Source organism: Felis catus, chromosome A3, assembly GCF_018350175.1.
Source record: "Felis catus isolate Fca126 chromosome A3, F.catus_Fca126_mat1.0, whole genome shotgun sequence".
Taxonomy (NCBI): Eukaryota; Metazoa; Chordata; class Mammalia; order Carnivora; family Felidae; genus Felis; species Felis catus.
In genome coordinates this window covers 1704929-1728063 of record NC_058370.1, presented here as the reverse complement: position 1 = coordinate 1728063, position 23135 = coordinate 1704929, and the positions used below count along the sequence as shown (strand labels likewise).

Here is a 23135-nt window from a genome sequence, read left to right as displayed (position 1 = left end):
CACCAGGTAATATATTCCACAGTTGGGAAGTTTTGGCAAAGATACTTTCCCCCCAGAGCTTTGGAATACTGATGATCTCAGGGCTAAAACTAGAAGTCAGTAGCTCAAAGGAAGGGTCAGGTTGTTCGAGGTCAGAAGAGAGAGTGGGCCGGGCCCAAGGCGTCCAGCCTCCCCCAGGGTGTCAGTGGTCCGGCCCTGTGGCATCGCCTGAGTGCTGCTGGACACCTCCCAACGTGCTCTTTGACTTTAAAAAGCAAAAGGAACGTTCCATGTGAAGACCACACAGACTTGGAATGTGAAATGCCCGGAGGGGTGGCTTTTGGTGCCTTAGTTTAGCTTCGTTGTCCTCTGGGTGACTCGACATGAGACAGACTTGTGTGAGCACTTGCCCGGGAGCAGCCTTCTGCAGCTCCTGGCGCCGAACCCCGTGGCCCGCGGCCAGCGGTACCGAGCCCCGTTGGACGTCGGCCGGGAGGGTCCCGAGGCCGCGTCGTCATGTCCCCGCGTTCTCCCGCAGCAGCTGCGGGGGTGGCCACTGCTTCCTTCTCCGGGTCCCGCTGCTTGGGAAATGTGAGGGTGGTTGCGTTTCGTCTTCAGATGTGGTCTGCAGGCGGGGTTCAGTCTAGAGGTGCTGAGGGTCCATGAGGTCGCCCGGCGTGAGCGGTTCTGGCGGAGGGCCGAGCTGCGGCGTGTGGGGACTGGCTCCGGCCGGGGAGGGCCGCACCCTGCCTGGCCGCCGCTGTAGAAGGCCCAGCCCCCCAGCCCCACCTGCCAGCCGGCGGCTCCCTAGGTGTTCGTGTGTGCTCTCCCCGGGGGGGGGGCGGGGGGGTGCACTCCCGTGCTGCTGACTTCCCGCCCTCTGGGGGAGCCCCAGCACGGGGAGCCCCTGCAAAGAGAGCATCACGGCATCTTCTCCCTTACCAGAGAGCCCATCTTGCCCTGCCTGACAGTCGCTCCGAGAGTAGCTGTCCCACCTGGCCGGCCGGCCCACGGTGTTCTGTGTTTCAGGACGACAGCTCCCAGAAAGCTGACGGCGATGTGGCGGATGCCGTGCCCGAGGTTCAGGAGACTGTGCAGGTCATTCCAGGCAGCAAGCTACTCTGGAGGGTCAACACTCGGCCCCCCAACTCTGCCCAGGTCCGTACCCCCGCCCCCCGCCCCTCTCCGCACCCCTGACCCCTGGCCAGGCCAGACCCCTCAGCACGGGGTTCCCCGGCCCCGTGTCCGCGCCGCCTAGGACCTTGCTTCCGCAGAGTGAGCCTCCGAGGGCCCCCCGCCCTCCCGGAGCCCCAGTCAAGCCTTGGCCACGGCCTGGCCTCCCCGGGGCAAAGGCAGTGCTCCGCCAACATGTCGTGTGGGTGTGCTGCCGTGCCCCTGACACGCGGTGAGACAGGTGCCCCGCGTGCACACGGTACCTTCTCTAGGCGGCCTGCACCGACTGGGTCTCACTGAAAGGGGCTTCCAGACTGCTTCTGAGAGATTATTTTCCCGACTTGTCGGTTCAGATGCTTAAATGCATTTTGGTACTTATGCTTGAAAATTACGCTTATAATTTATATTGCACATGATAAGCTTATTACATCCTGTGTGATAGGGTGCAGTATAGAGGATGACTGTATAAATGTAATAATTTTGTGTAGTAACTTTTAATATCTATCATTACTTATCTCGTTCATATGTAAAACAATACGGACTACATGTGAAGTATACCTTCACTCCTATCACCCTACCAGACCACAGTAAAAAGGACACAGAACCCCCACCTACACGGACGTCACCTCGCCGCAGCCACTGCTGGCTCCCAGCAGAGTGTAAAATAGTCCGACCCAACAGGGCAAAGGTGTACTTCTTGCCAGGAATTCCTCTTACAAACAACGCTTGTTCCTCCTCCCTGTGGTTCGTGTCTGTGGACCCAGGAGTGGAGCTGGAGGGCCGGCAGGTGCGGGACAGTGAGGAGGCGCTGGGGGCCTTCCCAGGACCTGATGGCGGGGCGGGCGGGGCGGCTGTGGGGCTGCGTCCGCACAGACTGAGGGGCAGAGCGCGGACCGGCAGGAGTGGCCAGGACCCAGCCGCCCCGAGCGGCCTAGCTGAGCGGAGCGCGGAAACATGCCGGCGTGGTGACGGGTCTCCGCGCCTCTCCCCCCAGATGTACAATTTTACCAGCTTCACCGTCAGTCTCAACGAGCTGCAGAGCGGCATGGAGAAGACCCTGGCTCCCACGGACTGCCGCCTGCGCCCCGACATCCGCGGCATGGAGAACGGCGACATGGGTGCGCTCGCGGGCCGGGGGGGGCGGGGGGGGCGCCCGTGCGGCAGGTGGACAGACAGGGAGACCGAGGACGGTGCATCTCGCACTCTCCGAGGTGGAAGAGGTTTAGAAATCCCAGCCTGCTGCAGACCAGTCCCCTTGTGAATAGGATACGATTAAGTTCCTAGAAAAATGAAGGACAACGCGTGCGAAACACGAGTCCCCCGGTTCTTCTTATCAGCGAAATTGGGGTCACGTTTCCAAGGTTGGACGTGTTCTCCGTCCAAAGTCGGTGTAGGCCTGCATCCCAGGCCCAGGCTGCTCGCGCACCGTGGATGTCTCCGCGTGACGAGGGAGCGGCCGCGTGCCGGCTCACCCGTCCGCGTCAGCCGTGCGGTGGGCCGCTGGCCGGAGGGCCGTCCCAAGCGGTCCTGGGTTTTGTGGACACAGTCGGTGTCGAGTGGAGGGACTGCACGGGGCAGGGAGACCCCCACTCTCCACGACCAGGGTCTGCACCTGCACCCGGGACCGGGCCACAGAGCCCCGAGGGTCAGGTCACGCGGGACGGTCCTCTGTGGGAAGCGGCCCCCGCTGGCCCCGGCCCTGCCCTGAGGGTCAAGTCGCCCGTGAGCCTGAGCTTGCCCTTGCGTGGTGCTCCTTCCCGAGCCCTGCCGCGCCCTCCTGCGGTGCGGGGGAAAGGCCCGCCTCTCCCCGCAGCCACGCTGGGGTCGGGGCGCCGCTGTAGCCTCGTGACCGGGTGCGGTTTGCAGACGACGACGTTCCTGGCCGGCGTGACTTCTCACCTAGGGTCTGGGGGTGGGGGCGCTGCCGCGTCTGTCTGTCTCCTTCCGCCCTCGCCTCCGTCGGTTGTGAGCCGGGAGCCTCGCCGTCGGCCCTGAGTCCTGACCCACGCCGTGTGCTTGGCCCCCAGATCTGGCGAGCCAGGAGAAGGAGCGGCTGGAGGAGAAGCAGCGGGAGGCCCGGAGGGAGCGGGCCGAGCAGGAGGCCGAGTGGCAGACCAGGTGAGGCCTCGGGGGCTGGGAGAGGGCAGTGGCCAGGGCCCCACGTGCACCTGCGGCCGAGCAGAGCTATTTGGGGGTCCCACGGACGCGGGGCCGCAGCCCCGGGTCTGGCGCGGGTTCCGTGACACAGACGGGCCGAGCGTCCCCGAAGGTGAGTAGGCACCCTGCCAGTGTGGGGACAGGTCCCCTCCGACCCGGGCCCGGCGGTCCCGCCCACAGCGCCTCTGACCCTGAGCATTCCTCTCAAATAGGACACGGTTTCAAACAAACCGTAGTCTGCACCAGGCCACCAGCTGGAGGACGACACAGCTTGTGGAAAGGCAGTGCTGTGGAAGGAATGGTGTGTTCAGCCGTCGCCCTTTGGCACTGCTGCAGGTTGCTCTTGTCCACGTCGCCTGCCACGTGGCACAGGTGGCCGGATAGGCCCCGGCCGGCCCCACGTGGTAGCGTGGAGAGGGAGGGTGTGGAGAGCGGTGCCCGGGGGCATCGCAGGTGGGGACACACCTGTGTTCAGACCAGGTGAGAGGGTCACAGACACACAGAGACAGACAGAGACAGACAGAGACAGGGAGCAGACCCCGTGGGCCCGGGGCCTCCTGCTGTCTCACTGGAAAAGCGCGGTTGGTTTGTCCGTGGTCGTAATTACGTGAAAACAGCCCATTCGGTGAGGATTCAGTCGGGTAAGTACCGTAATACTTGAGCATAATTAAAAACATATGTCCGTTAAAATGTTAGTCCTAGCAAAATCTTGGGGTGCATGGGGCACCTGGGTGGCTCAGTCGGTGGAGCATCTGACTTTGGCCCAGGTCATGATCTCACACTCTGTGAGTTCAAGCCCCACGTCGGGCTCTGTGCTGCCAGCTCAGAGCCTGGAACCTGCTTCTGACTCTGTGTCTCCCCCTCTCTCTGCCCCATCCCCACTCATGCTCTGTCTCTCTCTGTCTCAAAAAAAAAATTAAAAAAAAACATAAACAATTAAAAAAAAAATCTTGGGGTGGCTTTGAGCTGTTCACGGAGTGTTTTTTCCAGTCAAGCTTGATGCACTGTAGGCATTGTTTTCTAGGTCTGGTCACGATCGCCTCCTGTGGCTGTTTTGTGACTAACATTTTTAAAACCATTTCTTTGTGCTCGGGCTTCCGACCTGATTTAAGTTTGCGCTTTCAGTCTTTCCAATATTTGGAATTGGCTTCATTCCAGAAAAAGCTTGAAAAGCATCCACCCTCCTTCATTGTCTTTAAGGAATCGATTTAAAAAATACATTGCAGAAGGAGCGATATCTGGTCCTCAGATGACTCCTTCTACTTTGTGAGCCCCAGGTCCTTCGTCGTCTTCAGGATGCGCGCCGGCAGTCGAGGGTCCGGGGGGCTTCCCAGGGCACGTGCCACACACGTGCCCGCGGTGACGGCCCCGTTGCCTCCCTGCCCACAGGTCATCCCCTTCCCCAGTTAGACACGCTAGGCCTGCTTCCAGGGAAGGAACCAGCACTGTGCCCGTCCTTCCCTCGGAAGGGATAGCGGCCGTTCTCCGCTAACGGCCTAGCGTGTTTCTGTGAAGGCCTTGAGGGTCTGCTGGCGAAGCCCACTCTGGGCTGTTCGCGGGGACAGCATTCGAGAGAAAACGTGGTTAATAACTCTCAGCCGCGGCTGCTGCCCTGGGCTGCATCTAAAGCTGCGTGCTGATGCGGTGATGCCTCCCTGCAGGGAACACGAGCCAGGTTGTGTCCACGTGCTTCCTGACCATGTCCTCTGTGTTCCAGGTGGTTTCATCAAGGCAGCAACCCGCACACGGGGGCTCCCGACTGGTTGTATGCGGGGGGCTACTTTGAGCGGAATTTCTCCCGCTGCCCAGATATCTACTGAGGGGCCGGAGTGGCCCCCAGGACCGGAGACCGGACTCCGTCAAGCGGTCACGGCAGAAACCAGCTTTTCCAGCGACTGTGTCCGTGGAGACAGCACCATCCCCGGTCAAAGATTTGATTCTAATTAACTTCTGATCGCCAAACATTTTACTACTGTTCATCAAGCTTCACATGGGATCATCATGTTTTCATTAAGGGCGGAAAAGGACAATCCTCTGCCGTCCCTTCACGTGACGGGAATCAGCCCGGCTTGTTACAGCGCCCTCTTCATTGTAAAGTTCATAACGGAAGTAAGTAACCAGGAAGGGTCTTAGTTCTAAGTCCCCCCCGTGTCCCTCCTCCTAACGCAGTGGCAAAGGGTTTCTGAGACTGTCGTGCATTTGAACCAGTAACAGGGGAAGACGGATCTTGAAAGTAACCCTTCGAGGAGCTTTACGGGGCCAGGGGTTGCTTCCTAGATTACGGTAATGCAAAAGTGAAGACTTTCAGAGCGCCAGATGGAATGAAATGAAAAGCTGTCAGATTCTGTATTTTTTACCAGCCTTCAATAATGTAAAGATTACTTTTAAAATATTTAAGTTAAAACTACTTGAATAGTATTTTGCCGGAGAGCAAGGTTTGCATTCATCACCAATCGTATACTGTCCGAAACGAAGCATTACCGTGACAGCCTGGGGTGGCCGGAAACCTCGTGAGTCGTGACGGACCTCCCCAGGCTGCTGCCAGCCTCGAAAGGGGCCCCGCCTCTCTCACCGGGGCTTCGTGGCCTCTGCAGGCCAGGCCCGCGTCACAGAGGGTCGCCGTGCCTACGGCAGGTGCGCCCTGCGGGAGGCTCCGAAGCAGCAGCCGCTACGGCCGTGTCATTAAAGTTACTTAACAAAAAGTAGGTGCGTGTCCATCCTAGAAACATCCCTTCTGGTGGCTCTTGTCTTTCTGTAGAAGTGTCAACACCACAGGCCTCAGCGGAGCTCTGAACGGAGAGCGTCTGCTGAGCGTGCACGCACTCACGCGGCCGTATGGAGTGCTGGGTTCTCGGTGGCAGGCTGTCGTCATTGTGTGTCCGGGCTTCGACGTCACATCTGTCATTAAAACACTTTTAAAAGCGAATAGTTGTTCTGCAGCCTTGATTCTGTAGCTTGGGAAACCGGAAGTCAAGGTGTCGGGGGCAACCGAGCGTCTGCTGCACGGAGACGGGAGCGGAGCCACTGGCGACGGGCAGAGGTGTGCGAGGCTTTACGGTTCTGACGCTGTTCTGACACGGGGTCGTGGCGCATCCGGTGGTCCGAATGGGGACCTCGTGCACCTGCGGCCGGGGGCGGGTTCGCTGTCCACGAGGGAGGGCGAGCTGAAAATGTCAAAGGGCACAGTCCTAGGACACGTTTAGAAGGACAGTATTTCGGGCAGTTTAACAACTTCTTGCAGATGAAGCCGTTTCTCACTGCCCCTGATAACAGGCCAGCGAGGTCTGCACTTCTGAGTCTGCCGGGGAGGCCGGTTTTCAGCACGCACCGGGCCCAGGCCCCAGAGGAGGGGGGCAGGACGGTGGGCACCAGAACATACGCATTTGTGGGGCCGTCCTCACTTGGCTTGTGGTTGTTAAACTTCGGTCTCTGCAAATGCCAGCGTGTAAAGTGACTGCCTCAACTTCGTCTCCCTTGGTCGTTTCAGATGCCAGAGGTTTGTCTCTACTAAAGACTTTTTTCACTAGAAAATGCATCTTAAAACACAGGCACCTGCTACCGATGCTTTTGGCCTGTGTGGAAAGTGGTGGCTCCTCAGCCACACGCTGATGTCATTATGGCTTTGCCGTAAGGACCCAGGGGCTTTCTAGAGTAGTTTTGTAACTTTGACCGTCCGTGCAGCAGGGACAGGGGAGCATACTCTCCCCTAAGCACTTGATGTGACGAGTTTGCTCCCCTCTGAGGTGAGGATCCAGTCTCGCGTCCTTGACTGGGCACACAGTTGTCAGGAGCCGCTGGAGGTTCAGCCAGAGACAGAGAGACACCACGTTGGAATATGTCTCGTGTGCGATATAACCTAATGTCACGGGGCCCCTGGCGCTGACTAGGTTTCATAGGCCACCTGGTGTTGGAGACCGACGGTCCTGTCTGTTTGGGGGCAGGGGGCGGCTGGCACAAATCTGTCCCCAAGCGGCCAGGGTCAGGACGTCACTGGCACCTGGTTGTGGCTCCTGCTCAGGAGGAGGCCGCGGAGAAGCAGGCCCCGGGCCCTCGGGGACATCACGGCATTTTGCCACCCCGGATTGCCACTTCCCGGCACGGGTGGGAGGGACGCGTGAGGACCCAGACGGCTCTGCACAGACACCGGGCCCTAGGAGGGTAGCGGCCGCGTGCGAGTGTTGGCGTGGAGAGCCGGAGCGGCCGCAGGGAGGGCGCCCCTGAGGAGCAGCTCCGAGGGCTTGGCCACCGCGTCCCCTTCAGACTCCTTCCGCAAAGCGCGTGGAAGTGTCAGCCCACCGGTCTGCCAGACACGCGACCTGCTTTGGGGACCCATGTCAGACCAAGCGGGCCTGGCACTGGGGGAGGCATCAAGCGCAGCCTTGGTGGCCTCTGGGGGCACTGGGCAGGCCCAGGCCCGGTGCCGCTGGCCGCGTGTCTGACCGAGCGTGACGCCGACCCGCTGGGGAGGCGCGTCCGGTGAAGCGGAGGCCGTGCCGTCTGCTTGCTGGGTTCTGGTCGGAACGTGGAGTCAGGAAATCAGAACAGGAGAGGAATGCCAGGAGGCTCCCCAAGGTGCAGGCAGCCCTCCAGGCGGCCCTGGCCACAAGCCTCCTCTCGGGACACCGGCTCTTTGGGAAAGAGTGCTCCCCAACAGAGTTGGTGACTCACCGGCTTTCCCAGTCTCACGTACGCACGAGGAGCACAGAGCACGGACGTGCTGATAAAGCTCCCAGTTGGGAAGCACCAGTGGCCCTTCTCCTGATCACCCCTGCGTTCCGAGGGGAGGGCTGGGCGGCGAGGAGAGTTCAGTCGGCACGAGGTTCCCGCCGGTCCTGGTTTGTCCCGTCTCAGTGTCTGCACTTTCAGACGTCTTCCCGAGGCCTTTCTCGGGTCCACAGTGGTGCAGAGATTGGGGTCCCGGATCAGAGCATGTAACCAGACCCAAGGCACACCGGTGGTCTTCCCTCCACCTGTATTACTTCAGGCCTCACTGTCTTTTGCGTGCGTGGTGGGAGGGTTTTGCAAAGTAAAAACTGTTTTTTGTGTCTCTTGCGTGAGTTTACTGGACAGTCAGCCCTTCCCTGGCTGCACAGCTCCGTCGCCCCTCTGAGAACCTAACGGTCCTGTGTCAGGCGATTCGTAAAGGCCCCGTGGTCTCTGCAGCAGGCGACGACACACAGACACGGGCCCTTCCTTCCTTGCTGTGCACGTGCTTGGCTGGCCTGCCACGCTGTTTGTCCTGTGTCAGTGTAGCTCGAAAATGTCAGGCGAGAGTATGGCTGGTGAGACGGATTTATTCTTATAACAGGTCATAACTGTCAGTACCCATCCGTGTAAACAGCATCCACTACTCTTGGAGGTTCTTCTTGGAGGACTGAGCAGATCCGTGAAGATGAATGTTCAACCCCAGCTCCAAATACAGATTTCCTTGGAAGTGGGTGGTGGCTGACGCTTGCTCTGCACTGAGCGATTTTTCACTGTCCCAGTCGTTCTGGCCTCTCTGGAAAGGACTGCAGATCGGCTACAGACGAGTCCCCGCGCACGGGTGTCGGATTGGACTGTGCACTCTGTAGGATTGGCCCCGCACACGGATTGCTTCAGAAAACTGTTTGTCATGGTGGTGGGGGCTCGGGGACACCGTGACACCATTGTGTGGGCACAATGGGTGGGTGAAGGGGCCTGCGTTCTCTGGGAAGTGGGGAGCTCTGACTGACCATCTCTCTTCTCTCCTGGGGATCAGAGCCCCCAGTGACAACAACAGAATGCCCAGAATGCGGTGTGAGTTTGACCGGAAGGTCCGTGCCACCTGGCTGCTGGCCTAGGTGCCCAGCAGCTGCATACTTCGCAGGAGGAGGAGCTGAGTGGAGATGGTCATCCAAATAGCCATGGTGGCTCTGGTCAGAGGGACAGATGGTACACAGGATGGCAGTGCCCTCAGGATGCCCAGGTGCACGGACAAGGGGCTCTACCAGCCTCTGCCGTATCTGATGATGGGGACCACGGAGCACTCAGTGCTGCCAGAGCCAGGCCCTAAAACCGGGCAAACAGAAAACAACCTGGTTCAAAACTAGACATTTCTCCAAAGACGCACAAGTGGCCAATAAGCCCGTGGGAACACGCTCAACATCGCTAATCTTGTGGGAAATGCAACTCACGACGACACGGAGGTCCCGCCTCACACCCATTACGGTGGCAGCTGTCGAGAACAAGCAAAAACCAAGTGTTGGCGAGAATGTGGAGAAATCGGAACCCTCGTGCGCTGTCTGTGGGAACAGAAAACGGGGCAGCTGCTGTGGAAGACAGTATGACAGCTCCTCAAAAAATTAAAAATAGAATTACCAGATGATCCAGCAATTCCGCTGTGGTTACGGGCCCAAAAGACTTGAAAGCAAGGTCTGGGAGAGAGACTTGGACATTCATGTCGACAGCAGCGTGAGGCAGCATCACTGAAGCCCGCGAGCAGCCCTCGTGTCCCCCCATCGGACGAACGGACGAGCAAGATGCAGTCCGCCCGGACCAGGGGCTGTCACTCCGCCTTGAAAAGGAGGGACGTTCTGACGCCTGCTGCCACACGGGTGAACCTTGAGGATGTTGTGCTCACTGAAATCAGCCACAGAAAGACGGACGCTGTCTGATTCCACTGATCGCATTAGGCAGAGTCGTCAAAATGCTGGAGGCAGTAGGGTGGTGGCTGCTGGAGCAGGGGACACGGGACGGGCAGCTGGTGTTTCACAAGGTGACGGGGGCTCTGGAGGTGGACGGTGGTGAGACGTTACAACATCACAATGTATTTACCACCACCGAACGGCATACTCAAAAACGTTCAGATGGCAGGTCGTATGTCCCGTGTTATCTTATCACAATATAACAAGATTGGAGAAAAGTTACCAGTGGCGTCCAGGGCTTAGGGAAGAGGGAGCGGTGGCCAGGAGGGCGCGGGGCACTTCCGGGCAGGGAGATGGTGGGTCCACACCATACGTTTGTCCAAACCCGCGGGCTGTGTGCACTGAGATGGGCTCTTGGCGACGCCGCATGTCCGTGGGGGCCGCGGGCTGTCACAGCACACCCTCTGCGGGGTGTTCGTGGCAAGAAGGCTGTGCATATGTGGAGAGCGATGGGCTCCATTTTGGTGAGAACCTGTGATTGCTCTGAAAAGGAACACGTCACTCAAAGGAAAGAGAAAAACAAAAACCCACTCGCCAAACCGTGTTCTCCGGTGGTGCCTGCTATCGCCGCACCGTCTGTCCTCTGCTCTGACGGTTCTACTCCGCGTGTTTGAATTGCACTCGCGGGAACAACGGTGTGGCTCTCTTCCTGTGTGTCTTGCCGGCCGTGCCCTCTCTGGTGACGCATCTGGGCACGTCCTGCCCCCTCTCTAGCTGCTGCGCCCAGGCCCTGCCGCCTGGCGCAGGAGGAGCCGCGGGGGCTTCCGGCTCTGCTGGGGCTGCCAGGGCGCACCTCAATGCCGTGTTCCCCACGGCGCCCCGTGGCGGGGGGCCTGGGCCATGCCTGTTTCTCATTCACATGTCACCGGGCCGGCCCCAGGCTCCACCCCCTGCTTGAGGAGACGCTCTGGTTAGTGCCCTTCGAGGCCCCATGCTCTGCAGGGTCTGGAAAGTTCGCTGGTCTCCCTGCGGCTTCCTGTGGCAGCTTTTTAACTTTTCCTGACTTTGAACAAGTGCCGCCTGCCCGCTGGCCCATCTTCGGGGCACCCGGAGCGGATCTTCCCGTTGTTGTCTTTTCTGGCTTCCCCTGAGCTCCGAGAGGGCGGTCACGGTCACAGGCTTAACAGCTGCGCCCCTCTCCCCTGTGGTCTCAGGAATTATCAAGGTCCGTGGAGTTTGTGTGGGGGCTCTTATCTGTTGGGATTCACCCTACTAGAAACGAAATGAAGAAAAGTAAAGGTATTTAATAAAAAGACAACGAACTCATTATTAACATAAATAACAATTTTTAATGAAAAGCAGCTATATTTTCCAAAACAAAATTGGTGAGTCTTTAGATCTCAAGACAATGGACACAGAAGCGGTTGTCCTTCAGACTATTATTACACAGGTCATACAGGAATTAAAATAATGCACCAGACCCACACGTACCAGCGTGAATAAATCTTCAAAACAAAACTACTTTCCACTTTTACACTTTTTACAAAAAGCTTTCAAACAAAGCCTGTGTATACACATCTAGTTGGTAAATCGTCAGGCAGCTCGCACAGTGGCCTTGCTTTGGTGGCGGACGGGGGTCTAGCATGGGGCAGGGAGGGTACAGGGCTCCGTGTGCGCCCCCTTGCTAACTGCTTGGAGCCTCGAAGCAAAGTGCAGGATGGAAACGGCTCAAAGACCAGCAGGAGGGCCACCCGTCACTCATTGTGAGTATGGAGGACGGGGCTTCTTGCCCTCCACTCTGAGCACACACATCAGCCTCTGGGGACTCCAGGCACAGAAGGAGTGTGGGGGACAGCCGTGCCAGCACTGTCTTCGCTGGTATGGGGGGGGGCGCTGGACAAGAATGGGGTCAGTAGGGGCACCCCGCCCCCCCAGGGAGAAGGGAGGCAGCCATGCCAGCACTGTCCTCACTGGAATGGGGGGCCCCTGGGGGAGAACAGGGGGTACCCATCTTAGCACCATTACGGGGGAAACGGGGCCGGGGGTACCGCACGGGACTTCTGTCGCCCCCGAGGACCATCGTTGATGTCGTGGGCTCTGCGTCCAGGCCCCGGAGTCCTGGGCTTTGGTTCGGCCACATACCCCTGCGGTCGTGAAGCCGGCCCTCCCCAACCCCCGGGTCCTAAGACGCCCTTCCCCTGACTCGGGGACTGTTTCCTCCACGTCCTGGGACCTGGCTTGCAGCGCTGGCCGTGAACCTGAGACGCCCCCTCGCGCCTCGCAGGTGCCGCCGCTCTCCCGCGACGGTGGGGATGTGGGCTCCAACGCCCACCGCTGGGTCGGCGCCTGCCACGCCACTCCGGTCGCCGCCGCCAGGGGCCGCCGCCGCACCCCTATGACACAGCAACAATAGGGGCCGCTCTGGCCCGCGCGCCGCCCGCCCGCGCTTCCGCCGGAAGGGGGCGCGGGGCGGGGCGGGGCGGGTCGATGGACGGCTGCCCCTTCCAACCGCTGGCGGTTCAGCGTCGGCCCCCGCCCCTGACACGGCCCAATCGGCGGCGAGAGCGGCGGGAGGGGGCGGAACGAGAAAGAACTTCCGGCGGGGCCCGGCAGGCGCTGAGGAGGAAGAGCGAGCCCGGACGGCGCCTCTCGGCCGAGTCGCGGCGCGGGCCAGGTGCGGGGGTCGCCGGGGGGCGGGGACGGCTGCGGGGGCGGAGCCTGCGCCGTTGGGGTCCCCGAGCCGGGGTCGGGTCGGCGGAGGCCAGGGGCCGTGCGCGGGGCGACGGCTGTGGGGGCCTCGGGCTCTCGGGCCGGCGGCGGCCGTGCCGGCCCGACCGCCCCGCGCGACGCGGGGGCCGCGGGGGCCGCGAGGTCGGGGTGGGCCCGTGGGCCCCGCGCGGAGGAGCCTGGTCGGCGCGGCGCGACCCCGGTCCTGGGGCTTGTCCCGTCTCCTCCCCCACCCTCCCACCGCGCTCGTTTGTGCAAGGGCGCCGGTCTGCCGAGTCGCAGCTTAACGGGCGTGCCCCGACGGAGCCCGGCCGGAGTCTCGGTCCCGTCCGAGGTGTCGGCGCCGTCTCCGCCTGGCTCACGTTGCTGAGCTTGTTCGGGGCCCCGGGCCGCAGAAGTGGCGCTGAGCGGGGTTCTCGGCGGGAAGCGGGGCGCGGTTGGGGTGCACAGGTTCATTCCGATCGTGGAGAAACCTGAGAAGCAGCTGCGGCCGCGCCCCGGCACCTGCTGGCTGCGCGCTCCAGGGAGACTGCGCCGCCGCGGGGGCCCCCTCTCTCCCGGCCTGGTGGCGGCCTTTCGCTCTGTCCCGCCAGTGTCACATTGGACGAGGAAGCTGGGACTTTCATGATCCTGACCGGGTTTGCTTGCTGGTCGCTCTTCCAGGATGACGACTTCAGGCGCTCTGTTTCCAAGCCTGGTGCCAGGCTCCCGAGGCTCCTCCAACAAGTATCTGGTGGAGTTTCGTGCAGGAAAGATGTCGCTAAAAGGAACTACTGTCACCCCAGATAAACGGAAAGGGCTCGTGTACATTCAGCAGACGGATGACTCCCTCATTCACTTCTGCTGGAAGGACAGGACATCTGGGAACGTGGAGGACGTAAGTGTCTGGTCTTAGGAAGCCCGCCTGGTCGTCAGGACCGTCCGGTTTTCCGGAAGCACGCGTAGCTGCTCTCACTTGGCTCTGGACACGCAGCTGCCCTGTTACGGTGGGGGTGTGCTGCTGGGATATGTGGGCGCCGCTGCTCCGGGGGCCCACACCAGCTGTTCCGCTTTGCTCACCGCCATTCGGGTCTCCCGCCCCGGATCTTTAACTGCTTCTGTCATTGTGCCTGGGATTCGGGTGCCGTGTAAACGCTGCGCTCCACCAGCTCTCCTCCTTTTTAGCGCCGTCTGCTCTCCAGGCTCGTGTGTTCCTTGTTGAGAGCAGCGCAGACCCGCTTTGAACCCACCTGGGAACGTCGTTCCCAAGACGTCTCTGTTCAAAATCCTTGAAAAGCCGAAAGGCCCCCTTCCCTGTTGAGCATCGAACCCCTCTCCCGGCCCTCGTGCCCTTGGTGGGGGTGCCTGTGACCCTGGCCTCTCCACCCGGTGGTGCATCCTGTACCCCGCCCCCTCCCCCGACGCGGGACCCAGCGTGTTTCCCGCGGAGGCGGTATTTGTGTGACGCTAACTCCTCCCCTGTGGCTCTCTGAAGGATTTGATCATCTTTCCTGACGACTGTGAGTTCAAGCGCGTGCCGCAGTGCCCCAGCGGGAGGGTCTACGTGCTCAAGTTTAAGGCAGGGTCCAAGCGGCTCTTCTTCTGGATGCAGGTGGGTAGGTTTTGTTGGCCTGTTGTCTTTCCGCGTGGCTCACCGGGCGGTAGAGCCGGTGCTGGCCGAAGGAGACTGCCGCGGAACCTGAGAGTTCCCGTGGAGCTCCTAGCGCCAAAGGCAGCGGAGCAGGGGACCTTTGCAGAGGGTACGCGCTTGTCGCTGGGCTCCCGGTGCCCTTTCACGACCCGGAACTCCCTGGCACACAGAGCGGTTTCTGGACTGGGCCCCGGTCTTGATGCGTCGACGGGCACCCGGCCCACGATGTGCTTGTCACACACTCTTCCCCCCGCCCCCCTGGGCTGTGAGCACGCACGGCGGAAGCAAGGTTGACCACACGCTTTCTCCTTGCTGTGTATTTGTACAGAAACGGAGTGTTCTGTGAGCCCTGCCTCGCCCTCCCCCGTTGTGTGCTTTGGGGTGTTTGGGTCAGCACGGCAGGGCGTCCTGGTGCCCACGGCGGCAGGCAGCATCCCACTGGGCGTAACAGCCGCCCAGCCTTCTCCCACCTGTCGGCCGTTGGGCCCGTTTGCGTCTCCGATTTGTTGCAGGCGGCGTGTTAAAGAGTGATTTTCCACCAGGTTTGTTTCCCGTACAGGGGGTGGTGGTGATCGCCGTGTTAAAATCCAGAAGCGGACTTGGTAGAAGTGGGTAAACAAGTGCATTTGCAGGGTTTTTTTGCTTTTTGGGTTTCTTAACATCTTGAGAGAGCTCGCAGGTGTGTGCATGAGCAGGGGAGGAGCAGAGAGAAAGGGAGAGAGAATCCCAAGCGGGCTCCACACTTGGTGGGGGACCATGAGATCATGAGATCGTGGCCTGAGCTGACATCGAGAGTCCCACGCTTTGTCGACTGAGCCGCCCAGGTGTCCCCGGTTTTGCAGTTTTGACAGATGTTGCCACTTTCCTTCCCCAGAGGTGAACCTATTGCCCTCCCCCCAGCACTTTCTGGAACAAGGCAGAAAAGGTTTTCCTCTCTGTGGGCTGGACAGGCTGTGCTTCTGCCGAAGGAGCGTGAAAGCCGCTGTGGACGAGAAGTGAACGAATGGGGGCAGCCCTGTTCCACTAAAACTTCATCTGCAGACAGAGATGGGGCCATGAGCTTGTTTCCCCAGTTTTGCCAAGAAATGTTTCCCCAGAGGGTGCCTGGGGGGCTCAGTCAGTTAAGCGTCCGACTTCGGCTCAGGTCATGAACTCACGGTCCGTGAGTTCGAGCACCGTGTCCGGCTCTGTGCTGACAGCTGGGAGCCTGCTTGGGATCCTGTCCCCACCCCCCACTCCTCCACCACATGCGTGCTCGCTGAAAAATAGAAACTTGTAATAGTAATAAAAAAAAAATCGTTTCACCAGCTCTACTGTTTTTGTTTCTCCCGATTTTGCCCTTCTCCCCACTTCCTTCTGCCCTGGAGGGGAGAGGAGCTCTGTTCTGTCCCTTCTGTGTCCCTAGCACCCTGCAGGCCCACGGTGCACGCTCAGGGACGGAGGAATGGGTCGTGGGCACTCTGGCTCGTGGGCCTGGGGGCACTTCGGGAGGTTGTGGCTGGTGAGCGCCTGCGAGCCTCTTTATGGAGCTCCCAGCGGACCCGAGGGGCCACGGCTGGGGCTGCTCTGTGTGCCGTGGGGTCACAACCGGTGGTTTTGTGGCTTCACGCGAGTCACCGGAAGGTTTCGTGGCTGTTAGACTGTTGTGTAAAGGGTCCGGTCCGGGAGGGTCAGAGGGCCTTGCGGGTGCACGTAGGGCGCTTTTAGTGCTTCAGTGTCGCTACCCTGAGAACCAGCGTCGCCACGGCACCGGCGATCTTGTGGGACTGCTGTCCCTGTCCGCCCTGCTGGGCCCTGTCCTCGGTGCTGTGTGACTGTGGACAGGAAACATCACCTGTCTGAGCCCCTCACCCTCGTGTGTGAGCCCCTTCGGTGGCAGGGGGGCTCTGCTGTGGCAGCTCCGGTTGTACCCCCTCCCCCCACAGGAGCCCAAGACGGACCAGGACGAGGAGCACTGCCGCAAGGTCAACGAGTATCTGAACAACCCCCCGATGCCTGGAGCGCTGGGGGCGAGTGGGAGTGGAGGCCACGAGCTCTCTGCACTGGGCGGTAACGGTCACCTCCCAGAACACGCTGGGGTGTCCGAGCACGTGGCGAGGTCTTGGATCCCTGATGGCGCAGGCTGGTTGTTTTAAAGGGACACGGAGGCGTCCCGGTTCCCATCAGTCCCCAGCCCCACCTTCCAGGGGCGAAACGTCTGAGCTCCACCCTGTCGGCTCGTGGCACTCGTGGTTTGGGGGAGAGCCGAGGGAGAGGTCCCAGCGCGCGCTCCGTCTCAGCGTCAGCCCGAGTCCCCCAGCCTCCCCGGGGCCCCGTGGGTGTTGACCCGGCGACAGGCCCGAGTCTGAGCACCTCCTGTCTTACAGGCGAGGGCGGCCTGCAGAGTCTGCTGGGGAACATGAGCCACAGCCAGCTCATGCAGCTCATCGGACCCGCCGGCCTTGGAGGACTGGGTAACCCCACGGCCCCGCGGCCTGCGCTAGGGGCGGACAGCCGTATCAGGGTCGCTGTGCCATTCGAGTTCTTCCTTTAGTTCCTCGTTGGCTCCGAGTGGTCTCTGAACACGTGTCCCTCGTGCCGGCTTCCCTGGGAAGGGCCCCCCGTTCCCTGCTGCCCCCGCTGTTGTGCCGGGGCGGGTGTGTGTCGCGCACGCCTGGGAAGCGCTCGCTGCTCCGCCAGGTTTGCAGCGCGTGTTAGTGCGCGCTAAGTGCGTCGTCTGCAGACCGGGACGGAGGTGCCCGGACCTAATGGAGTGAGGCAGTCGCTAGTCCGGCACCTCAGCCCGCTGTGGCCACTGCTTTCCCCTCATCCCTTGGGTTTCGTGCAGGATGCTTGGCCGGGAGAGGTGGGCTCTTCGGGAGGGTGTGGCATCTGAGCTCACGTCTCTTTGCTCGCAGGGGGACTGGGGGCCCTGACCGGGCCGGGCCTGGCCAGCTTACTGGGGAGTGGAGGGCCTCCGGCCAGCAGCTCTTCGTCCAGGTGAGCCCTGTGCTCCGCCCCACCATGCCCGTGTGCCCCCAGGCGTCCCCTCGTTCGAAGGAGACCGGACATAGGAGATGGCGAAGGACAGAGAACCCCCCCCCATCACCCCCCTCCCCTCCCCCCCCCGGGGCGGGTCCTTTGGGGCCTAGACTCTTCCGGAGTCCCAGCAGTTCCGGGACGGGACGTTGGGGGCAGGACCGATGCGGGCACCCTCAGGGTGTGAGGCCGTCCCATCGCTGCCCTCGCTCTCCCCAGCTCGCGGAGCCAGTCGGCAGCAGTCACCCCGTCCTCCACCACCTCTTCTACCCGAGCCACCCCCGCCCCTTCCGCTCCAGCAGCTGCCTCGGTGACCAGTCCCAGCCCCGCACCCAGTTCAGGTAATGGAACCAGCACGGCAGCCAGCCCAACCCAGCCCATCCAGCTGAGCGACCTTCAGAGCATTCTAGCTACTATGAACGTGCCGGCAGGGCCAGGAGGCGGCCAGCAAGGTAACACGTGCTCCTCGGGTCCAGGCTGGGGGGTGAAGGTGCCTGCCGCCCCCTGCCTGCTCGCTTGCTGGCTGTCCGAGGCGTGGGGCCGAGCGTGTCCCCGGGCTGAGCCGCTGCCCCCCTCACCTTGCCACACCCGCCAGTTTCGCGGCTTGGGCGTCTGTGTCAGCCTCGAGCCGCTGACGGCCCTGCGCTTATGTCTTAGTTGACCTGGCCAGTGTTCTGACGCCCGAGATCATGGCCCCTATCCTCGCCAACGCGGACGTCCAGGAGCGCCTCTTGCCCTACCTGCCCTCTGGGGAGTCACTGCCACAGACGGCAGAGGAGATCCAGAACACGCTGACCTCGCCCCAGTTCCAGCAGGTAGACGCTGTGGCCTGGGTGCCCCTGCCATGTGCTCGGTGGAAGGGGGCACAGCTCACCGAGCTTCAGCGTGGCTCCCGGTCACGGAGCGTCCCCGCCCCCCTCCCGGGCTTTCACAATAGCGTGTGCTCAGGGGGCGTCTGGCTTTCTTTCGCAGGCCCTGGGCATGTTCAGTGCAGCCCTGGCCTCTGGGCAGCTGGGCCCCCTCATGTGCCAGTTTGGCCTGCCTGCAGAGGCCGTGGAGGCGGCCAACAAAGGCGGTAAGTGCCCGCGCCCCCACCCTGCGCCCAGGGCAGGGTTTGTTTTTCTCCTTGTGGTTTGCACGGCACAGGGCTGGCCGGCTGGGCCCTGGGCCTTGGTGTCGATGTTTTCATCTCCTGTGCCCTCCAGTTAGCAGTCTCAGGCCGGGGTCTAGGAAGGGCGCCTCACGTTTTTAAATGTATTTTAGATGTGGAAGCATTTGCCAAAGCCATGCAGAACAGTGCCAGATCCGAGCAGGAGGGCGACGGGAAGGACAAGAAGGACGAAGAGGAGGACATGAGCTTAGATTAATCATCCGCTGTCCTCAAGGGGTCGGGATTCGCGGCCGGCGGCCTCTGCGATGGCGCCTGTGGCGCGGAGCGCGCCCTCACCTCCGTTCCGCTTGCTGAGAAATAAAGGTCTTGTCTTTTACCTGCCACCTCTGGTCTTCCCGTGTGCCCAGGAGGGAGCCGGGCCGAGCGCTGCCCCTCCAGCCCTGGCAGTTCTGACTCGGGGGTGGGGGGACAGCCACTCCAGGCGAGGGGAGCCCCCGGGCCAGCGCTGCCCCCGTGAGCACGTCCGGAGGCCAGATCGCCTCTGACTGCTTTTCTCCTTTCACAATTAAAGTCAACGCTCCGTTAAACAGAAGTAGTAACTTTTTAATTTCAGAAGCAGGGCAGATTTCTCACGTTACTAAAAATTGGTGGAGGAAAATCTCAACGAGACTGGAAGATAAAACGTATTAAAAACCCCAGTTTACAGAATTTTATCCTTTTGTTTAAAGAGATATAACTTAAAGCCATTTCCAGAAAGAAGATTCATCACCCCTAGAGCCTAGAATCCAGACAGACACAGACTTTGAAACAGCAGAGGGCAGGGCCTGCGGGCTCCGAGGTGGGAGCCCGCCTGCCTGGGGCGGCCCTCCCGTGGACTCCAGGCCCGGGGCCCCTGAAGACTGTCCTGCACGGCCATTGGAGGGGCAGCCGCGCTAGGTGGCGGGGCAGCCACTGGCCCCCACTGCCCCCTGAACACCCACAGAGCGAGGCCAGGTGACGGGGGACCGGTTCACCACCAGGTTCCTCATGCAGCCATGGTAGGCCAGAGGCCCAGCCTGTGTGTTCGTGGGCCCTGGGGGCACAAAGGAAGATGGACAGGTTGGAACAGAGGCCAATGTCCCACCAGCAGCGCCCCCTCCCCCAAAACCTGTCTCCCCGGCTGCCCCATCCCAGAAAGTCGGGTGGAAGCGGGGGGATCCCAGCACCTGGTCCTTCAGGGGCTGCTCCCACCCCCAGGCAGAGGCCACACTCACCGGGCAGGCCCCCAAAGTGCAGAGGGGCCAGGGCGTCCCCTGAGGCCACTGCCACCGTGGGGCCTCGGGTGCCGTTGGTCTGTGTGTCCACCGTCAGCCGGAGGGTATTCCCGCCTTTGGTCACTGCGGGCACAGGGTCCTTGTAACTGGGCTGGAAGGGGCCCGGCTGTTTGCCCAGGGGGGTCCCACTGGGTGGTCTGCGGCTGCCCCTCCTGGGCACTCCTCCAAGCACAAAGGCGCGGGGTGGGAGCTCGGCCGTGGGAGGGGGGGGACCCGGCTCACCTGCCAGTCGGTGCCACTGCCCGTCACACAGGGCTGCAGGGCACGTCACCCACGTGGAGAACTCCCCGCCACCGTCGTCCGCCCGCAGCAGGACCTGGGGCGGGGCGGGTGAGTCAGGAGAGCGTCGCTGACCCGGGTCCACACTGCGGTGTGGGAGCAGCGCCCCCACACCGCCCCCCGCCCGACCTACCTCCTTCTCTCGCAGCTGCAGCTGCAGGTAGGGGGGCGCCCGGCCCCGGCCCAGGTGGAAGAGGAGGCCGGAAGCGGCCCGGGGCCGTACCTCCAGCTCCAGGCTCACGTCAAGAAGGGTGATCCCCAGGGTGTCTGTGGGGAGGCACTGTGAGGGAGGGAGGCAGGGCTGCCCGGCCTCCCGCCCCCGCCCCAGAGCCCCACTCCCTCCCCAGAGGGCTGGGGCGCACTGATGCGCTACAGACCTGCGGTGACGACTCCCCCGCTCTCTGCGAAGAACAGGCCCTTCTCCAGGGGGCCGGAGAAGCATGGCGTGACCCCCACCACCCGTGTGGGGGGCCCCAGAGGCCGCCCATCCAGCCTCAGTCTCCTCACACAGCCGCTGAAGCCGCTGACGGCCACCTGTGGGGCACAGACGGGCTGGTGTGGGGAGGGCCCCGGAGCCCCGGGAGGGGAGTTCAGCTGGGGGGTGGGGTGGGGAGCAAGGTGGTTCTCGGGGGTGTGGGGGGCACTGAGGTGCTTCTCACTGGGGGCCTAGGGCTGAAGCCACTGGCAGGAAGGCCCCCCACGAAGAGAGTTCGGGGCCGGGGGCTCCCCGGCTCCCGGCGCTGCTGGCCAGGCCGCTCCCGGTCCTGGGCCCGGACCCCGTCTATCACCAGTTGGATCCGAGTCTTCTCCCACCGCACAGACACCTGGGGGCGGGAGGGGGCGTGTCAGAGTGGGAGCTCCAGGGCCCTGCCCGTGTCCCCTGTCCTCGGGGCCTCACCATGTGCCACCGGCCAGCCCGTGAACGCCGGCGGCTCTGGACACGGAGCCGGGGCCCGGGACCTTCCGTCTGAGCGACAAAGCGTCCGTGGCTCAGGAGGAGAAGCAGGGAGGGGCCGCCGGCCGTGAGAGGGGCGGCGAGGAGCAGGAGTCCTCGGGGGGCGCGAGGGCGGACCAGCATCGAGACCTGGGACCTGGAAGCCAAGCGGCGCCATCAGCCTGGGCGGCCCCCCCACACCCACCCCACCTGGCCCAGACTTACCAGTCCCCCGGGGGGGCCGGGACGTGGGCAAACTCTAGGTGACAGGGCAAGGGCCCCCCAAACTGGTAGGCATCTCGGGGGCTCCTGAGGGGCCGGGGTGGTGTGCAGGCAGCGTCCCGGGGGGGCTGGCGGCTGCGTCGGGAAGCCTGGGGGAGGGGGGGTGGCGGGGTGGTCAGATGGGACGCAGGAATGCGTGGGGGCCGCCTTCCGACAGTCCCCAGCTCCGCCTCGCTCACGCTGCCCTCCCCGCGCCCTACCTTCCGCAGCGCCGCAGCCCGCGGTCCTTGAGGTGCCCGCCCAAGGGTCTGGGCACGTGGCGCAGGAGCGCAGTCTGCGGTCACATTGACGCTTTTGGAGTACTGCTGCAGGTCGAACACACGCTGCGGCCCCAGGAGCCTGAGGGGGGCAGTGTGGTCAGCGTCGGGGGGGGGGGGGGCCGGGGGGGGGGGATGGGTGGCGGCCCCCACACCCCCGCCCGAGGCTCACCGCCGCACGAAGACATTGCTGATGCAGCCACTGAAAAAGTCGCCAGGCTCCGGCCTGCCTCCCAAGGACAGCTCAGCGGCTTGAGGAGGCTGGGGCTGGGGCTGGGGCCGGGGGGACGGCCCCTGGTGGGGCTTCATCTGCTGAAGTTGGTCATCCACATAGAGCCAGACCCTGCAGGGGACAGCAGCGTTTCCCCCACCCTGCCCTGCCGGTGGCCCTGCCGCCACCCTGTCCCTGAACACCGCAGCCAGAGGCCCCGCGGGCTGGGCTCACCCTGTGTCGTTGCTGTAGAAAGCGACATAATGGGGGGCACCGTCAGCAAAGCCGTCGCGAGTTTTCACCTCCATCCTCAACAGCCGGAGCGTCACGCGGCCCTGCTTCAGGGACACCTGGCATAGCTCATCCTGGGGACAGCGGCCAGGTCAGTGGACCAGGCCGGGGCACGCCTCCTGCCCTCCAGCCGCCCGAGCCCCATGCGGCCGCTGCCGGGAGCGGGGGCTGACGCACCTCGGATCCTCGGTGGTAGAGCAGACCGCTGTCCTGCGTGCTGCGGAAGCCGAATCCCGAGTAGACGTGGCCCGTGAGGGGAGCAACGTGAGGGAGCTCCAGGGACAGGAAGCCGTCGCCGTGGAAAGTCACGGCCCGTTGCATCTATGGGAGGAGGACGGTGACGGTGAGGGCCCCGGACACGGGCCCGGAGAGGGTGCCGCCGCCGGCCAGGGCGGGGGCGGGCTCACCAGCAGGTCGGCGGTGCAGCCCGCGCTCACGCCGGTCGTGTTCAGCCTCTTGAGGTCCACGTACTTGCCCAGAGCCTTGATGCCCTTGATGCAGCCGCGGATGGAGCCTCCGGAGGGGAAGAGCTGCCGCAGGCTGCGGGGGAGGGGTGTCAGGGCCACCGCCCGGCTGGAGGCCCCGCCCGCCCCGGCACCGCGGGCTCACCTGGGGGGCAGCTGGTCAGGCGGCACGCCCCCCAGGTAGTAGGCATCCGCCAGCTCCAGCGTGTTGTCCTGGTCCACGCTGAACACGGAGCTCCTCTCCACGCGCACCAGCACGCGCTTGCGGTTTTCCGCCAGCAGGAACACCTGGATCTGCGAGGCGCCCGCGTGCGGGGGCTTCAGGGCGACCCCCGGCCCTCCCCCAGCCTCACCGCCCAGGGCGACCCCGGGGCCCCGCCGGCCCTCCCCCACCCTCACCGCCGAGGGCGACCCCCGGGGCCCCGCCGGCCCTCCCCCAGCCTCACCGCCCAGGGCGACCCCTGGGCCCCGCCGGCCCTTCCCCAGCCTCACCGCCGAGGGTGACCCCGGGGCCCCGCCAGCCCTCCCCCCCAGCCTCACCGCCTTGCTGGCGGAGGTCAGGGCCTGCAGCTTGTGTGCCAGGTTGTGGGGTGGTTGTGCCTCCTGCAGGCCGGTGCCAAAGTCATAGAGGAGGGTGAGGTTGCCCTTCCGCACTGCCAGGCACAAGAACTGGTCCTGGGGGGTGGGGGGGACGGGCAGAGTCG

The 23135-nt window shown here is 62.9% G+C and overlaps 3 protein-coding genes across 10 annotated transcripts in view; 2 read left to right on the top strand and 1 right to left on the bottom strand.

The window, feature by feature from the left end:
- OSBPL2 (oxysterol binding protein like 2) overlaps window positions 1-6235 on the top strand; it is a 37001-nt gene extending 30766 nt beyond the window's left edge. For 4 of the 6 annotated variants that reach the window (XM_011280785.4, XM_019826268.3, XM_019826271.2 and 1 more), the window contains 4 exons: window positions 1009-1137; window positions 2147-2270; window positions 3180-3270; window positions 5027-6235. In XM_011280785.4, the coding sequence (XP_011279087.1) occupies window positions 1009-1137; window positions 2147-2270; window positions 3180-3270; window positions 5027-5129 (447 nt within the window). In that variant the 3' untranslated portion in view covers window positions 5130-6235. Of the gene's footprint in view, window positions 1-1008; window positions 1138-1733; window positions 1891-2146; window positions 2271-3179; window positions 3271-5026 lie in introns of those variants that run through there. The other 2 variants (XR_890107.3, XM_019826270.2) reach the window with 2 other exon arrangements.
- A 6221-nt stretch (window positions 6236-12456) lies between these two features.
- Window positions 12457-18781, top strand: ADRM1 (ADRM1 26S proteasome ubiquitin receptor). The gene is made up of 10 exons (XM_023251035.2): window positions 12457-12588; window positions 13305-13518; window positions 14116-14232; window positions 16197-16320; window positions 16638-16724; window positions 17169-17250; window positions 17509-17741; window positions 17947-18104; window positions 18262-18364; window positions 18553-18781. The coding sequence occupies exons 2-10, from the start codon at window positions 13306-13308 to the stop codon at window positions 18654-18656; spliced, it is 1221 nt and encodes a 406-aa protein (XP_023106803.1). The 5' UTR covers window positions 12457-12588; window position 13305; the 3' UTR covers window positions 18657-18781.
- Window positions 18782-18982: 201 nt separating this feature from the next.
- LAMA5 (laminin subunit alpha 5) overlaps window positions 18983-23135 on the bottom strand; it is a 51607-nt gene continuing 47454 nt past the window's right edge. For all 3 annotated transcript variants that reach the window (XM_045053409.1, XM_023251034.2, XM_045053410.1), the window contains exons 66-80: window positions 22972-23106; window positions 22577-22725; window positions 22375-22507; window positions 22145-22288; window positions 21911-22041; window positions 21638-21808; window positions 21409-21547; window positions 21152-21297; window positions 20891-21083; window positions 20652-20816; window positions 20370-20526; window positions 20126-20259; window positions 19936-20029; window positions 19654-19776; window positions 18983-19472 (exon numbers count right to left, since the gene is read on the bottom strand). In XM_045053409.1, the coding sequence (XP_044909344.1) occupies window positions 19333-19472; window positions 19654-19776; window positions 19936-20029; window positions 20126-20259; window positions 20370-20526; window positions 20652-20816; window positions 20891-21083; window positions 21152-21297; window positions 21409-21547; window positions 21638-21808; window positions 21911-22041; window positions 22145-22288; window positions 22375-22507; window positions 22577-22725; window positions 22972-23106 (2154 nt within the window). In that variant the 3' untranslated portion in view covers window positions 18983-19332. The remainder of the gene's footprint in view (window positions 19473-19653; window positions 19777-19935; window positions 20030-20125; window positions 20260-20369; window positions 20527-20651; window positions 20817-20890; window positions 21084-21151; window positions 21298-21408; window positions 21548-21637; window positions 21809-21910; window positions 22042-22144; window positions 22289-22374; window positions 22508-22576; window positions 22726-22971; window positions 23107-23135) is intronic.